General features: G+C 48.7%; 3 protein-coding genes across 3 annotated transcripts; 1 reads left to right on the top strand and 2 right to left on the bottom strand.

The window, feature by feature from the left end:
* Positions 1–2,494: 2,494 nt before the first annotated feature.
* On the bottom strand, positions 2,495–6,806 carry ETH_00017940 (ubiquitin-activating enzyme, putative; the record flags this gene model as incomplete). Its single annotated transcript, XM_013373896.1, has 8 exons — positions 2,495–2,612; positions 2,752–2,993; positions 3,445–3,530; positions 3,757–3,874; positions 4,267–4,407; positions 4,583–4,696; positions 4,828–4,908; positions 5,196–6,806. 8 exons carry the CDS (start codon positions 6,804–6,806, stop codon positions 2,495–2,497), a joined length of 2,511 nt encoding a protein of 836 aa, XP_013229350.1.
* Positions 6,807–7,337: 531 nt separating this feature from the next.
* On the bottom strand, positions 7,338–10,218 carry ETH_00017935 (uncharacterized protein; the record flags this gene model as incomplete). The annotated part of the gene is made up of 7 exons (XM_013373895.1): positions 7,338–7,491; positions 7,598–8,606; positions 8,753–8,765; positions 9,101–9,211; positions 9,294–9,442; positions 9,581–9,791; positions 9,901–10,218. 7 exons carry the CDS (start codon positions 10,216–10,218, stop codon positions 7,338–7,340), a joined length of 1,965 nt encoding a protein of 654 aa, XP_013229349.1.
* Positions 10,219–11,195: 977 nt separating this feature from the next.
* On the top strand, positions 11,196–13,170 carry ETH_00017930 (uncharacterized protein; the record flags this gene model as incomplete). The annotated part of the gene is made up of 4 exons (XM_013373894.1): positions 11,196–12,257; positions 12,355–12,423; positions 12,559–12,729; positions 13,096–13,170. 4 exons carry the CDS (start codon positions 11,196–11,198, stop codon positions 13,168–13,170), a joined length of 1,377 nt encoding a protein of 458 aa, XP_013229348.1.
* Between the last annotated feature and the right edge of the window lie 1,214 nt (positions 13,171–14,384).

Raw genomic sequence — 14,384 nt, 5'->3', positions numbered from 1 at the left:
GGTTTAGGGTTTAGGGTTTAGGGTTTGGTTGTGCGCGCATTAGGGTTTGAGTGCGATTGGGGCCGCATCCCCTCGCCTGCTGCCCAGAGGGCTTTCATTCGGGTGTATTTGCAGCAGCTGCAGCAGCAGCAGGCAGCAGCAGCAGCAGCAGCAAACCCGGAGCCAGCTGCTGTAGCAGCAGCTGCTGCTGCAGCTGCTGCTGCTGCTGCAGCTACTGCAGCAGACCTTGATTATCAAGTTGAGAAGCTGCTGGAAGAGATTAAGCCGTTTTTTGCTGTCGCCCATTTGTACTGGGGTAAACCCTAAACCCTTCGTCAAACGCTAAACCCTAAACCCTTAACCCTCATTGAATCAGCAGCGGCAGCAACAGCAGCAGCAGCAGCAGCAGCTTTGGGTGTTGAGTCTCAGGCTTATGGGCTTCGCTACAGGCGAAGCACTCGGTAGTGGAATTTGACTTTGCAGAGTAGGCCTCAAACCCTAATTCCAGGGTTTAGGGTTTAGGGTTTAGGGTTTAGGGTTTCGTGGGTTCTGCTACAACCATCGCCAGAAAGGCAAAACAAACAGCAGTTTGCTTCCACCTATCCTAACGGTAAATAAATAATTAAATAAACAAACAAATAAACAAATAAATAGTTTTAAAAAATAAATAAAAGATAAATAAATGAATAAATAGATAAATTCTTTTTTTATTTTTTGGTTTTCAGATTTGCCCGCCGGCGGTTTGAGCGCATGTGGGTGGAGGTGAAGGCCTTGGAAGACGCAGCTGCAGTTTAGTAAGAAATAAATAAATAAATTAATTAATTAATTAATTAGATTAAATAAATAAATTAAATAAATAATAAATAATAAATATAAATAGAAGGAGAGGTTATTGGGGATGCAATTAGAAAGAAGCAGCGAAAACGCGGCGAAATTCGAGGGTTCAGGGTCTAGGGTTTAGGGTTTAGGGTTCAGGGTTTAGGGTTTAGGGTTTGTGGGTGCATGTGCAGCTAGAGGGTGCGGGGAGTCGTTTGGCGAAGCGTGAAGTGGAAAATGAAATCAATTTGGATTAATTTTTTATTCTTTTTAAAGAAAAGAAATAAAAGTGAAAAGAAGTGTTGGTTTGGTGGAGTTGAACATGAATATGAGCTGTACATACACCGCATTTGCTGGGGTTTGCACTTATGCATTTCTTTTTTGCATTTATTTTTTCAAATATAATAAACGCAATTTATTCTCTCCTTTATAAATTCAATTTATTATTTTATTTTATTTTATTCATTTCTATTTTCTTCTTTTTTCCTCCACAATTCGTCTTTTTCTCATTTCCCGCATTTCCTCCACGCATTCTACCACCACCCCAAGTCCTGATTATTTATTTATTTAATTGTTTATTTATAATTATTTATACTATTTACTGTCTATTATTATTTATTGTTTATTCTTTGTGTTGTCTTCACTGTGGCTTTTACTTATTCTTTTTCGCTTCTGTCTTTCTTTGGTCTTTGAAAAATCCAGAAAACGCAAAAGGCCATTTTTGGTCCATTTGAGGCTTTTTGCCTTTTTGCCGAAACGCTGCTGCAGCAAAAGTCCTTCCAAACAAAACACTTTTTTGCTGCAGCAGCAAAACCAATAAAAGGGAAGTCCCGCATGCACTCCGGTGTACGTACACCCCACAAAAATGCCAACTCCTGCGTGCTTTCAGCTGTACGTACACCCCACTGAAGTGCATGCTTTCGGTCGTACGTACAGCCCACTGAAGTGCATGCATTCGGGTGTACGTACACCCCAGAAAAATGCGAACTCGTGCATGCATTCGGGTGTACGTACACCTCAAAATGAAGAGAACTTCTGCATGCATTCGGGTGTACGTACACCCCAAAATGAAGAGAACGTGTGCATGCATGCGGGTGTACGTACACTCCAGCAGAAGGAGGACCGGCGCATGTGTTTACGTTTGTGTACATGCTGCTGCTGCAGAAGCTGTTGCTGCTGCAGCTGCTACTGCTGCAGTTCCTACTGCTGCAGAAGCTGTTGCTGCAGCTGCCATTGCTGCTGTAGCTGCTATTGCTGCAGTTGCTACTGCTGCAGCTGCTATTGCTGCAGCTGCTACTGCTGCAGCTGCTACTGTTGCAGCTGCTGTTGCTGCAGCTGCTACCGCTGCTGCTGCTGCAGCACGCGCATTCTACATAGCAGTTGCTGCTGCTGCTGCACGCGCGTCTTAGCAGTTGCTGCTGCTGCTGCAACTGCTGCTGCTGCTGCTGCTGCAGCAGCATGCTGACTAGTATTTAATCGGATAAAATGGTACTTCAACTTCGACAAATCTGGAGACGAAATGTTGAATTTAGGAATTGAATAAAAGTCGTTTGCAGCTATTTAGTTTTATCTTTTTTAATTCGCTTAATTATTTGTTTTAAATTAATTTAATCCTTTTAAATTAATTTAATTCTTTAAAATTAATTTAATGCTTCTTATTTAATTAACTGGCTTCCTCGCCAGTAGCAGCACTGGCAGCTCAATCGCTGTCGCTCAGCAGCAGCACTTCTTCCGTCCCTGCTGCTGTTGCTGCTGCTGCTGCTGCTGGTTGCTGCTGCTGTTCGGTCTCCTCCTCGAGGTCAATAACGACTTCTTCCCTGCGCAGCAGCAGACAGAATAAAGAAAAGAACTAAATGAATTAATTTAAATTCAAAATAATTTAAATTCAAATAAAAAATAAATTAAATGAATTAATTTTTAAAAATAAACTCATAAACCAGCAGCAGTAAAACGAACCGCTTCTGCCGCTTTGCTGCTTTCTCCTCCGCCGCCGCTTTTCTCTTTCCCCCTTCGCCCCTGCTGCTGCTGCTGCTGTCGCTGCTGCTGCTGCTGCTGCTGCCGCTGCTGCTGCTGCTGTCGCTGCTGCTGCTGCTGCTGCTGCTGTCAGGTTTGGTTATTATAAAGGCGTCTTCTTCCTCAGCCGAATTTTGGGCGAGGGATTTATCCTCCAGCAGCAGAAGGTCGCACTGGAAGTTTCCCTGTTTAAAAACAAATAAATTAAATAAATTAAATTGAATTAAATTAATTAAATTAATTAAATTAAATCAAATTAAATTAAAGAAATAGATGAAAGAGAAGAAGCAAACAAAAGGAGAGAGGGGCGCGCATGACACCAAAGCACCAGCAGCAGCAGCAGCAGCAGCAATGAACACCAGCAGCCGAAGCAGCAGCAGCAGCAAGGAACAGCAGCAGCAGCAGCAGAGTAACAGCAGCAGCAGCAACTGCGACAGCAGCAGCATCAGAACGCGAGCACCAGCAATAACAACAGCAGCAGCAAAACTAGCAGCAACAGCAGCAGAGACAGAACAGCACCAGCAGCAGAACATCAGCAGCAAATGCAACGGGAACAGCAGAAACAGCAGCAACAGCAGCACAGCAGCAACAGCAGCACAGCAGCAGCAGCAGCAGCACAGCAGCAGCAGCAATTACTTGAGAGAAGTCGGTCACAGTGAGCAGGGCCCCACTGTAAAGGCCTGCGTCAGTGAGTTTTGTTTTCTGCAGCATTTCTCGGTACTCTGCAGCCACAGCAAACCCTAAACCCTAAACCCTAAACCCTAGATCCCTGCTAGTCAAACCCTAAACCCCCGGCCCCAGACCCTTAAACCCTAATTCCTGAACCCTCAAACCCCAAACCTTGCTGAAACCCTCAAACCCCGGCCTCGCACCCCTCAAACCCCCCCAAACCCTAAACCCTAAACCATAAACCCTAAGCGCGTCGCTGCAGCAAACCCTCGGGCTTGCCTTTGTCTGCTTTTGCTTCCTCAGGGTCTATTACGTTTTTGCTGCTGTCAAGAAAAGGCGTGTTGCAGCCGAGGCCGTTTTGCAGCACTTTCGTCAAGAAGGCCAACAGACTCCACTGCTGCGCGCCCCACACTCCAGGGTTTAGGGTTTAGGGTTTAGGGTTTGTGGGGGGAACAGCAGACAGCGCGGGAAGCACGGCGCCGGAGCGAGAAAGCACAGCAGCGCCAGCAGCAGCAGCACCAGCAGCAACAGCAGCAGCGACTCCCACCCGCAGCAGCAGCAGCAGCAGCAACAGCAGCAACAGCAGCAGCGTCGCGTCTCTAACCCCCACCCCCAGCTGCACCAGCAGCAGCAGCAGCAACAGCAGCAGCAACGCAACCAACAACAACAGCAGCACCAGCACGAGCACCAACACCAGCAACACCAGCAAAACCAGCAGCAGCATTGCAGCAACATTGCAGCAGCACTGCAGCAGCAGCAGCAGCAGCAGCAGCAGCAGCAGCAGCAGACCTTGAGGCTGGCGAGTTTGACAGTGACTGTGATTTGCTGGCAAACGAAGCAGCTGCTTCTGGGGGCCTCCAAAGCCTCCGGCAGCAGCAGCAAACCGAACTCTTCGCTCCTCCTCCCCGTCACGAACGGCTTCACCCACACCTGCGCAAACCCTAAACCCTAAACCCTAAACCCTAAACCCTAAACCCTGGAGCCCGGGCCCTCGGTGCGCGCGCAGGGCTTCTTCCACAAGAGGTCTTGCGCGACAAAAGAGATTCGTCTCATTTACGAGTTTAGGGTTTAGGGTTTAGGGTTTAGGGTTTAAGGCGATGGAGACCTGCCGAGCGAGGCTGTCCCGCACTGTCTTCTCTGGCTGCTGCTGCTGCTGCTGCTGCTCCTTCTGCAGCTTCTGCTGCTCCATGAAGCTCAACAAATGCATCGCCTCTACGACCTGCAGCAGCAGCAGCAACAGCAGCAGCAGCAGCAGCAACAATAATAGCACGTACATGCAGCAGCGGCAAGCACGCAGCTACGCGCAGCCCTAAACCCTAAACCCTAAACCCTAAACCCTAGTTTTCTTACCTGCATTGCAGCAACAATTGCATTTGTGCTCGCAATGGCTGGGATGATGGCGCCAACGATCGCCTGCAGCTCCCATCGGTTCTGCAGCAGCAGCAGCAGCAGCAGCAGCAGCAATACCTTGGATTATCTTCGTCGCAGCAGCAGCAGCAGCAGCGAGTTACTGTAGCAACAGCAGCAGCCCCATTCACGCAACAGCAGTAACAACAACTGCAACGGAGGCCGTAGCAGCAACTGCTGCAGCTCCGTCCCCACAACCAGCAGCAGCACCAACAGCAACAACAACAGCAGCAGCAGCAGCAGCAGCAGTCTCTGCGTGCCTTTGGAGGTATGTGGAAGGTGTTCATGCGAATGATGGATGCTGCAGCAACAAAGTCCATGGCCAGGTCATCGTCCTTGTCAAACGGGATCCCCTGCTGCTGCTGCTGCTGCTGCTGCTGCTGTTGCTGCTGCTGCTGCAGCAGCCTCTGCTTCCTCTCCATAAGTGCGCAGAAGGTGCGGAGGAAGATCTTCTGGCACTCCTCCACGGACCAGATCTTGTGCGGCGACGGCTGCTGCCACTGCTGCTGCTGCTGCCCTTGCTGCTGCTGCTGCTGCTGCTGGTACCACTGCAGCAGCAGCTGGGGTTGTATGAGGGGTGGCTGGGGCTCTTTTCCACTTTTCCAGTTTTTTTTCAACTTGAGGAGATCTTTAATTTGTTTGCTGAAGACCTCCTCCATCACGCGAACCCCCGCTGCTGCCAACCCCCCCCCACCGCTGCCGCTGCCGCTGCCGCTGCCGCTGCTGCTGCTGCTGCTGCTGCAGCAGCAAAGTGCGTCCAAGTCCTGCTTCAAGTCCGCCAGCAAGTTCGCAGGGTCCTCAGCAGCAAACAGCAACTCGTGCAGCATTTTGGCCCAAGCAGCACAGTGTTCGGGGCGGTCTGGCTGCTGGCGGAGGGTGCAGACGGCGAAGTGCTGCTGCTGCTGCTGCTGCTGCTGCTTCGCCTCGCAGTCGAAGCACAGCGTGCTGCCCCCCACAATCGGCACCGCCTGCCCGCTGTAGCCGCTGCTGCCGCTCTCCAGCAGCGGCTTTGCTGCTGCAGCACAGAGCCGGTTTAGCTGCTGCCGGGCCCGCAGGTTGTCCAGCGCTCCGAAGCAGCAGCAAAACGAACGCAGCAGCGACACCGAGAACTCCGGCTCGAAGATGCTGCAGCAAACTCCCACTATTCCGAACAGCACGCGCCCGTCCACCAGTCCTGCTGCTCCTGCTGCTGCTGCTGCTGCTGCTGGTGTTTCGGCGTCTGCGGGCGCCGCCGCCGCCGCTGCTGCTGCTGCTGCGGGGTCCGCTGCTGCTGCTGCTGCTGCTGCGGCGACGACCGCGGGGTCCAGGGCGGCGTCTCGGGCGCCCCTGGCGGCCGCTGCTGCTGCTGCTGCTGCTGCCAGGGGGTCGGCGCCCGCGGCCGCCGCAGCAGCAGCAGCAGCAACAGCAGCACGCCCCTGGCGAATGCGGGAGAGCTGCTGCGCGGAAAAGAGACCTGCTGCTGCTGCTGCCAGCACTGCTGCCTTGCTGCTGCCCACGTGCTGCTGCCTGAAGAAGAACTGCCGGTTCAAATTCGTTATGTCAATCGAGTCCAAGTCCAAAACCAAAATCCGGTAAAAGCCCCGCAGCACCAGACTTTTCACCAGCTCGCAGCCGATGCCGCCCGCCCCCACCACCAGCACGCTCCCGCTGCACACGCTGCTGCTGCTGCTGCTGCTGCTGCTGCAGATGCCGCTGCTGCTGCTGCTGCTGCTCACGCCGTTGGAGGGAGACGGGGAACCGCAGGGAGCTTTCGGGAGGCTGCGGCTCGGAGAAGCTCCTGCTCCTGCTGCTCCTGCTGCTGCTGCTGCTGGGCTGGCCGAGCTGCTGCAGGAGGGGGGTGCTGCTGCTGCAGCGCACGGTGCGCCATCTGCTGCTGCTGCTGCTGCAGCAGACTGCGCCCTGGGATGCTCGTGGGCCCCCATCGCTGAGAAACGTCCGAAGGCTGATCCTCCGACGAGGAAACCGCCGCCGCTGCTGCTGCTGCTGCTGCTGGTGCAGCAGCAGCTGCTGCTGCTGCTCCTTTAATCAGAGTTAAAAGCTGCGCGTGGCGGCAAGAGGAAAGTGTTTAGATAAGCAGCAAAGACACGGGAAAGAGCGAAGGCTCAAACGACACCCTGGGGAGAACTCAACAGGCAGCTGCAGCAGCAGCAGCAGCAGCAGCAGCAGCAGCTGCTGCCGGAGCACCGAGTGAAAAGCAAAGAGCAGCAAAGCAGCAAAACAAAACTAAATGAATAAAAATGAAATAAAATAAATAAATGCAATTAAAAGGGAAAGAAAATATAAATGAAAGTCTTCTGCATGCGCCAAGACTGCCGCCGCGCGCAGCCGACCGGGGCTTTGGGGCTCTTGTGGATTTGAAATTGAAATTCATTTGAAGTTTAGTTAATTAATTTAATTTAATTAATTTAATTAATTTAATTAGTTTCATTCAATTCAATTTATTTATTTTATTTTTAAATGTCAATCATGTTCAGCAAATAGTCGCCAGATATGTCCAAAGAAGAAGGCAAAAATGCCGCCTCCCCCCCATGCTGCTGCTGCTGCTGCTGCTGCTGCTGCTGGTGTTGCAGCAGCAGGTCTTCTTGCGTTTTGCTTTCTTCTTCGAGCCTGAGCCCAGAAGCAAATAACAAAAGTATATTTAATTGTCAAAATTTTAATATTTAATTATTTATTATTTTAATTTTAATTTTTTCTTTTATTTATATTTACTCACTGCGGCGCTGCTCCTCCCCAGACTTGACTCTCCCTTGCGGTGTCTCTGCAGCACTTTCTTCTTTTCGCTTCCTTCTCCTTTGCTGCTGCTGCTTCTGCTGCTGCTTCTGCTGCTTCTCCTGCTGCAGCAGCAGCTGCTGCTGCTTCTGCTGCTGCTGCTTCATGTCTCGCCTTGTGTGCCCTGCTGCTGCGCTGCTGTGGGTCCGAGGTGTCTGTTGCCTCTCCTGCTGCTGCTTCTTCTCGCTCAGCTGCTTCTTTATAGTTAGCTGCTTCTGTTTTGTCTTCCTCTTCTTCTTCGACCTCCTTTGATTTGCTGCTGCTGCTGCTGCTGCTGCTGTTGGCTTTGCTGCTGCTGCTGCTGCCCTTTTCTGCCTCTCTTTGCGTCTCCTCTTCCTCTTTTTCCTGCTCGTTCCCACTCCCAGACGTTCTCGCCGCGGGCTCTAGCTGCTGCTGCTGCTGCTGCTGCTGCTGCTGCGCATATTGTTGCTGCTGCTGCATTGGGTGGCAAGTGGTTTGGTCCACTGCTAGGACATCTGCAGCCGACAATTTGTTAACTGCAAAGTTTGCTTTTTCTTCCCAACACTCAATACTTTCAAAGGAAGAAGAGACGCTTTCATTCATTGCTGCTGCTGCTGTTGCTGCTCCCTTTGCTTGTGCTGCTGCTGTTGCTGCTGCTGCTGCCGTTTGCAGCATTTCTTTACGTAACTCAGACTTGTGCTGCAGTCCAGCTGCCGCCGAGTTCAATTTGCATAATTTGAAAAGCTTTTCATCAGCATTAAGTGTTGCTGCTGGCGTTGCAGCTTCTTTGTCTTCTCTGCTAGACCCTATCCAGGGCTTGTTCATCCTGCTGCTGCTGCTGCTGCTGTCTTCGGGATTGCTGTTATTGTTGCTGCTGCTGCTGCATGTTTGTGGGTCATCGCTGCTGCCGTCTGCGTTTTCGGTGCTGCTGTTGGCACTTGCTTCCTTTTGCTGCTGCTGTTTGTCTGTGACAGCTGCATCTGGCTCGTTTGCTGCAGCAAAAAGATTAAAAGAGATTTGCTGCTTCGAAATTGTCTTTTATTTCTCACTTTCTGAAAAAGAAAGAAATTCCTTTTCCTGAAGATCGGCACGGAACTTGAAGGAATTCAGGTGTATAGGCAGCTCTCCAGGTGCTCACCGCCGCAGCCACGCTGAAAGCCGTTCAAAATAACGAGAACTGCCACAATTAAAGTGTCAATTTGAATAATAATTAGATTTATAATTATATTTATAATTATAATTATGATTATTATTTATATTTTAATGTTTAATTGAATTTTCCGACTCTTTTGCTTCGCTCACCCCAGAGCCGCCAAGTCCGAGAGCCGCCGCCAGAGCTGCGCCTTCTCCTCCTGGAAAGTGGAAGGACGAAGAAATTGAATTAAAAAGATTCAAGCATGTTTTATTTAATTTAATTTAATTTAATTAATTTTAATTAATTTTAATTCATTTTTTGTTTAATTCAAAACAATTCATTTCTCTTTACTTCCAACTTCAACTTCGCCGCCGCCGCCGCCGCCAGCGCCGCCCGCAGCTGCGCGGCTTGCTCTTGGGCTGTACGTACAGCTTGTTCTTTGAGTTTCACTTCTGCTTCCAACTGAAGTTGAAAACATTTAAAACTAAATCAGAAATTAAAAGTGAATTAAATCGGCCAAACTGGCCCTCTAGTGGCTCCGTACTCTGCAGATCTCGGCCTCCTTGAGCTGCAGAGATTGCTGCTGCTGCGCCTTTGCTGCTGCGAAGTTATCTGCTGCTTGCTGCAGCAGCTCCACGCGGCTGCGCATTTCTTCTCTTTCCGCAGCAGCAGTTTCTCTCTCCGTCTTCAATTCTGTCTCGAAGAAATAACAAAAGAAAGAAAATATAAAACAGAGGAAGCTCCAAGTTCTCCTCAACGGCCTCCCCGTTCAAAGACACCAAAAAGAACACCTGCAGCAGCAGCAGAAGCAGCAGCAGCGGGAGTGCTCACGCTGCAGCGCCTTCTTCAAGCCTCGACACTGCTCCGCGAGGCTGGCCTGGCCCTGGGCTATTTGCTGCATCATTTCTGCTGCCACTTTCTCTCTGTCTTCTTTAATTTTGAAATCTTCTTTTTCTTGTTTCAAAGAAAAGACTTGAATTTCTGCTGCTGCGAGCTGCTGCTGCGCGGCTTCGAGCGCCTGCTTGAGGGCCCCGCAGACGGCCTGCAGCAGCAGAAGAGCAGCAAATTGCGCAAAAGAAAAGCAAAAAACAAATAATTCTGCAAATTAAGCTCAAATTAAATCTTTTAATTCAAAATTTGCAAAATTTCACCCGCAACTCGGCGATTTCCCGCTGCTGCTGTTCGCTGTCGCGGCGCCAGTTGCTGGCGGCGGCCTCGTGCTGCTGAGCAGCAAACGCGGAAGCAGCTTGTTTTTGAACTCCATCTTCATTTATTTTGCGTTTTAATGCATTTAATTCCGAAATGAGTTTCAGTTCTTCTTTTTTTCTGCGAAAATTCGAAGATCGGAGGTGTTCCATTTCGGCCGCCAGGCTCTGGAACTGCCGCCGATAGCGGCAGAGGAACGAAATGTCTTCATCTTCAGCCACCAAGTCTTCTTCTTTTTCCAAAAAGGATTTGCTTTCTTCCATTTTCTCCGTAAAAGAAGAAGAAGACACTATTTTAGCGCGAAAGAAACAAATCCGAAAATCTGAAAATTGCAAAATGTGAATTGTGACGGACGTGTTGGCAGAACTTGAGTCGCTTGCTGGTCGAGCTGCCTATACACCTGAAGCTGCGCGGAAACCGCGAGCCGATCTTTCATCTTCTGCGGCTCAAATTAATAAATTGTTTTAAAAATGAATTTATAATTCATTATTCGCATTTCGGAGAAGGTTTTGAACAGTTGTAGCCCGGAGCCCCCCAGCCCCAAGACGCAACCAACCAACCCCCCAGGTGCCGCGCGAGACAGAAACGGCAATTCAGGAGGACCCTATCCAATTAATGAGTTTATTTTTCGCGTTTTCCCTTCTATTTACTATTTCAATTTAATTAAATTTAATAATTTTCTCTTTCGAGCGTCGACTCTGGAAAGAACAGAAGGAAGGAGCGGATATATGCGCAAGCTCCTGAGCCTCACCAGGCCTTCGTCGCTTCCTCTTTCCCCCTAAAAAGCCCAGTCTTCTTCAACTTATAATTATTAAAGTTAAATTTAACTTTTCATTTCCTTTTTATTCACGAAGACAGCCGCGAGAGCCCGCCGTGGCGCCAACAGCTTCCCGCCTGTGTGCTTCGTCGAAAAACCCCGTCTGTCCAACACGCAGCTAGGGTTTAGCGTTTAGGGTTTAGGGTTTAGGGTTTCCTCTGCAGCCTGCCCTCGCCTCTGCCACCCAACTCGGTTTCTTTTCAATTTATTTTCTTTTCTTTTTCATTTCTTCAACTCCTCCAAATCCCTGCGGAGAAAAAGGCAAAACAGGAAAAAGAAAAAGAATAAATCTTTTGCCTCCAAGGACAGCCACGTGCGTCCCCCAGTCTCCGTCAAACTCCGCTAAACTCCCTGCTGCTGCTGCAGCTGCTGCTGCTGCTGCTGCTGCTGCTGCTGCAGTGTGAAGTGGCTGTACACCCGACGATGGAGCCTGCTGCTGTGATGCCTCCCGCTTCCAAGGGCTCTCTTGCCTCCTACTTCCCTCCCCCGCAGCTCCCCTCCCCCCCCCCTCCGCAGCAGCAGCAGCAGCAGCAGCAGCAGCAGCGGCGGCGCAGCGCAGCAAGCCTCTCCCCGAAGCAGCTGCTGCCCAAAAGCCCCTCCGACGGCGAAGCTGTTCGGCAGTTTTGCGCGTTTGGCCTTCGCAGTTTTCGGCAGCGAAGAAATTCTTATTTGAACAGCCGCAGCAAACATTCTCACAAGCGCCACCAGCAGCAGCAGCAGCAGCAGCAGCAGCCGCTGCTGCAGGAGGAGCAGCAGGCGCTGGCGCACGGGCAGCCGCAGCAGCAGAGGCAGCTGCACCAACATCCCTACGACGAGAGACAGCTCCCCCAGCTGCTGCAGCAGCAGCAGCAGCTCGCGCTGCAGCAGCAGCAGCAAGGGCCCGCTGCTGCTCTCGAGACAGCAGCAGCAATCTTCAGCAGCAAAGAAGGCAAGGGGGCCCCCCTATCCCACCACTCGGGAGACAGCTGCTGCAGCCCCGCAGTCTCGACAGCAGCAACGGCAGTGGCTGCTGCATCAGGGCAAGCAGCAGCAGCAGCGGGAGAAGCAGCAGCAGCGACGGAGGCAGACACCGAAACAGACACAGCAGCAGCCGAAGAAACGGAGACAACTGCAGCAGTAGACACAGCAGCAGCAGCAGCAGCAAGCAGCGAAGAGGGCTCTCCACTGGCTAGGCAGCACCAACTCGCTTGGCAGCAGCAGCAGCAGCAACAGCAGCAGCAGCAGCAGCAAGGGAAGGAATGTGTACAGGCCATAGAGCAAGGCCAGTCTCATAAGCCCATCCCACAAGACGAGCAGCAGCAGCAGCAGCAGCAGCCTTGGAAGCGGCTTGTAAATGGAGCAGTAGGGAAGACGCACCAGCTGCTGCTGCTGCTGCAGCAGCTGCTGCTGCAGCACCGCGCCTTGCTGCCAGTTGTCCCATCTTTGCTGCTAGCAGCAGTGCCAGTTGCAGGGACCCTTTGCGTGCTCGTGGCAAGCCTGTTTCCAGTAAGCCCTGATTCAGGGTTTAGGGCTTGGGGTTTAGGGTCTAGGGTTTAGGGTTTAGGGTCTAGGGTTTAGGGTTTAGGGTTTTGTGTGCGCGCAGCTTTGCGGGCTGCTGCCTGTGGGATTTGGGGTTTATATGCTGTGGGGTAATCTGGTTGAGTTGCTGCAGGTAAACCCTAGACGCTAAACCCTAAACCCTAATCCCTAAACCCTAATTGTTCCGTTTCAAACCCTTGAGTCTAAGGTGCTGCGCCTAGGGTTTAGGGTTTAGGTTTGAGGGTTTAGGGTTTGTGGCTGTTTGCAGGGCGGCAGCGGATGGCAGCGGGCTGCAGCAGCAGCAACTGTTTTGCTGCTGCCGCTGCTGCTGCTGCCTGCTGCTGGCTTTGTTGCTGCTGGGGGTTTGCTGCTGCTGCTGCTGCTCCCGCTGCTGTTCATCTTGATTCCTTTGGGCCTCATCTGCAGCGTGCCACTTGCCGTAAACCCTAAACCCTAAACCCTGAACCCTAGGACTCTAAGCATGTGCTGCACCCTTTAACTGCCATTTATTCCCTTTCTATCTTTCCCTACTATTGGATTTAGGGTTTAGGGTTTAGGGTTTAGGGTTTGAAGGTGGTTTCCTTGGCTTTCTTTCTATTTTAATTTTTTTTTTCGCTGTATGTGTCTTCTTTGCAGCACCCTAAACCCTGAACCCTAAACCCTAAACCCTAGTTCCAGAGTCAAAAACTAAAGTTTGCAGACGCCTTAGTTTGCGTTGAACTCGCTTGCTCTTAGGGTTTAGGGGTCCAGACCCTAGGGTTTAGGGTTTAGGGTTTAGGGTTTAGGGTTTTGCTTTTTGCTGCAGGCGGTGTCTACTGGCCTTCTGTTGGTCCTTAACGTCGTCTCGCAGCCCTCCAGAGCTCTAAACCCTAAACCCTAAACCCTAAAAAGAAGGTTCTGGTGGCTCTGGCGAGGCCGCCGCGCTATTATTTTTTTTAAATAAAAAATAAAATGAAATAAAATAAAACAAGATCAAATAAAATGAAATAAAATTAAATTGAATTAAATAAAATTAAATTAAATTAAATTAAAAATAAGAAAAGAAATATAAAAGGCTTAGGGCCTTTTCTTCCGTCCGAGCTTCTACTTCTTTGAAGGATATTCATTTATTATTTGTTTAGTATTTATTTATTATTTATTTATTTATTATTATTTATTATGTATTTACCTATTATTTTATTTATTTATTCATTTATCTATTATTTTATTTATTTATTTATTTATTTATTTATTGTTTAATTAGTTTTTTATTATTTGTTAATTTTTAATTTTTTATTTATTTATTTATCCATTACCATCTTTCACAATTCAAGTGCGGAAATGCATGCAGAATTGTTGTGAATTGAATGTAAAATAAATAATATAATAAATAAATAAATAAAAAATAAATAAATAAATAAATAAATTGAATTGGTTTAAACGTGTAAAAGCGTTCAGGTGTACACGTACACTTGAGGAATTTCTTTCGGTGTATCCGGACTTTTTTATTTGAAAATGAAACGAATAAAAACAATTAAAAACAATTTAATGAATTAAATGCAATTAAGAACAATTAAATGCAATTAAAAACAATTAAATGCAATTTATTCCAACTAAATGCAATTGAAAACAACTGAAAACAATAAAATGCAAATAAATGCAACTTAATGCAATTTTAAGAAATAAAAACAATTAGAAACAATTACATGCAATTAAATGCAATTAAATGTATTTATTATATTGTTATGCATGCAAAAAATCGAAAATAAATAGAAATAAAGAATAATGGAACTCAAATGAAAAGAATTATAAATAAATAATAAAGCATGCATGCGGAGTGCGGTGTCTGTACACCCGAAAAGGCGGCGAAATGGAAAAGTACAAAACCGCCTTTTGCAAAAACAGAAAAACACTTTTAATTAAAAACTTTCTGAGTTTGGATAGTAATATATCATAAATGGCATGCATAAGTCTTTTACTTCGCATGCAAATGCGAAATAAATTAATTATTAATCTTTTAATTTTATTTAATAATGCATTATCTGCATAGTGCAGACTTAAGTGTGTATACACCTGCTTCAGCCAGCTACTGCATATATGGCTAGGGTTTAGGGT

This window comes from Eimeria tenella, genomic scaffold (genome assembly GCF_000499545.2).
Source record: "Eimeria tenella Houghton genomic scaffold, Eth_scaff18, whole genome shotgun sequence".
Taxonomy (NCBI): Eukaryota; Apicomplexa; class Conoidasida; order Eucoccidiorida; family Eimeriidae; genus Eimeria; species Eimeria tenella.
Note: the sequence above shows the minus strand (reverse complement) of the source record. Positions and strands in the feature narration are given on the sequence as shown.